General features: G+C 49.9%; 1 protein-coding gene across 1 annotated transcript in view; it reads left to right on the top strand.

Moving 5' to 3' along the window:
• CYFIP1 (cytoplasmic FMR1 interacting protein 1) overlaps nt 1-2,626 on the top strand; it is a 96,695-nt gene that overhangs the window by 70,899 nt on the left and 23,170 nt on the right. Inside the window, 1 exon segment of the mRNA XM_011942882.1 lies at nt 1,678-1,765. Coding sequence (XP_011798272.1) covers nt 1,678-1,765 — 88 coding nt within the window.

The following is a 2,626-nucleotide window of genomic DNA, read 5'->3' as shown; positions in this document are numbered from 1 at the left end:
TAAGGCCTGCTTTCTACATCTAACCATCATTTCAAACATTCTAAGCAGAGAAAACATTGTGTTCTAAGCAGACGTAGAAAAGCCTCCTGTAGGCCAGGGGCAGTGGCTCACGCCTGTAATCCCAGCACTTTGGGAGGCCGAGGTGGTTGGATCACCTGAGGTCAGGAGTTCAAGACCAGCCTGACCAAAATGGAGAAACCCTGTCTCTACTAAAAATACAAAATTTGCCAAGTGTGGTGATGGCACATGCTGGTAATCCCAGCTACTAGGGAGGCTGAGGCAGGAGAATCGCTTGAATCTGGAAGGCAGAGGTTGTGGTGAGCCGAGATCACACCACTGCACTTCAACCTGGGCATCAAGAGCGAAACTCCATCTCAGGAAAAAAAAAGAAAAAAGAAAAGCCTGCTGTAACGTAAGTGGCATCATGTCCTGGCGCTGGGCTTCCTGCATGGATTTGTATTCTGATTTTCTATTTGCTGTCCTCTCCTGCACACCCCCCGTCACCATCGGAGGTGGATGGAGGCTAACAGGTGTGCCGTGGCTTTATGGGTGTGTCACCATCGGAGGTGGACAGAGGCTGACGGGTGTGCTGTGGTTTTGCAGGTGTGCTGCTGTCAAGGGTGTGAGCAGTGCCCAGGAATCTCTGGGAAATGGGGTACCCTCTTCTGAGCATCACCCTGACCGTGGCGCCTCCTGATGGAATGTACTTCCTGGAACGGGTGTAAGAACACAGGCGCAGGGACACACACACACACATGCACACATCCTCTTGCAGACACATGCAGATAACATCTCCATGCATGGACTCACGCAGATGCAGGTGCACAGAGACATGCAGACAGATAATGCACGCCAAGCACTGAGGACTGTGGCACCCAGGGATGTTGGCATACTGACGGCACAGGGATTTAGGATCCGTTTGGAAAGGCACACCCAGCAGTGCCGCGGAAGGTGGTCAGGGGGCCTGGCAGCTGCTGCTCTGCCCAGCACGTCCTCTCGGATGCACACATTCTGTGTGACAGCAATATTTTCACACTTACATCTGTTTCCATATCCTGAAGTGGAATATGAGTTAATCAAGTGCTTGGAATTACATACAGCAAATGCACAAATTTTTCTTTCTTCTTTGCAAAAGTTGTATGTGTTTGAATGAACCCTTCCGATTGAAAGCCTTTGCTGAGTTTGATGTTTCTGCTTGAAGATGGACACATGTGATTTTAAGTGGCCCCTAATCCATTATCAAGACACAATCTCTTGACTAATCGCGTGGGATACAAATCCCTAAGTGTCCCTGTCGTTCCCTGCTGGTGTGTAACTTGTGATCTGAACCACTGAGGCGTCACTGTTCTCGTCGCAGGCGGCTGCCCCGCCATCCTCGCCATGTCTGGAGATGCAGCAGAGCCCACGAGCTACCTGAGGTTTGCACTGGGCTCATGGTGGCTCTGGTACCTCAGACCCAGCCCCAGGTGTTCCTGCTGTGGCTCCTGAGCCTTGGGTGCATGTATCATGTTTGAGTCTTGATATCTCCTTCGTTCTATGGTTTTCGATTCACTAGAATTTTCCTATTTGATGACTGTATCAGTTGACTGGGAGGAAGATTTAGTAGACGGATTATGGAGGACTTCTGAATTTTAAAGAACTATTGTTAAATTTGGTTTCTTTTTCTTTCTTGTTTAGGTTTGTTCGGACAGTATTACCATTTTCTCAGGAATTTCAAAGAGATAAGCAGCCGAATGCACAACCCCAGTATCTGCATGGATCCAAGGTAGGCTCCGGTGCGTTCCTGTTACAAGCTGCAGGTTCACAGTGAAGCATGTTTTGAAGTGTAGTTTGATCAGTTTGGTTGCCGTGACCTAAATGTATCGCGCCGTGTATAAAATGTTGGTTTTTTTCTTCCATTCTATTAGCATCTTCCTAAAAAGTAGCAGTAATTTAAAACAAAAATCAGCCAACCAACCCAAAAAAGCGCTTACCTAGAACTGGCATGTATGTAGTGCTGGGACTGCTCTGGCCTTGAGATAGGTGTCAGGCTGGGCCTGGCCTCATTCCCAGCACAAACACGAGTGAGATTGTTGAAAGATTCCAGGTTTAAAAGCATCAAGCTGAGAAGACAAGTGGAAGAGGCTCAGGTGCGTTCCTGATACAAGGAGGCCCAGGCCGGCTGTAAGGCCTGACGCCCAGAGGGAGGAGCTGAGCTAGGAGGGTGAGCCCAGGGAGGGTCTGACATCCAGAAACAAGGATGTCAGCCTGTGCCTGGAGGGCGGAAACCCGGAGCACCTGGGTCTGCCATGTGTGAGATGGGACGATGTCCACGCTGCGGGAGGCTGGGCTTATCACAAGTCTGAGTTTTGTTGTTGTTTTTTTGAGACGGATTCTCGCTCTGTCCCCAGGCTGGAGCGCAGTGGCACGATCTTGGCTCACTGCAAGCTCCGCCTTCCAGGTTCACGCCATTCTCCTGCCTCAGCCTCTTGTCAGCCTCCCAAGTAGCTGGGACTACAGGCGCCCGCCGCCACGCCAGGCTAACTTTTCTTTGTATTTTTCAGTAGAAATGGGGTTTCACCGTGTTAGCCAGGATTACAGGCATGAGCCACCGCACCCGGCCACAAGTCTGAGTATTATTATTATT

The sequence above is a fragment of the Colobus angolensis genome, unplaced genomic scaffold, assembly GCF_000951035.1.
Source record: "Colobus angolensis palliatus isolate OR3802 unplaced genomic scaffold, Cang.pa_1.0 Scaffold211, whole genome shotgun sequence".
Lineage (NCBI taxonomy): Eukaryota > Metazoa > Chordata > Mammalia > Primates > Cercopithecidae > Colobus > Colobus angolensis.
This window is presented reverse-complemented; position numbering and strand designations above follow the sequence as displayed.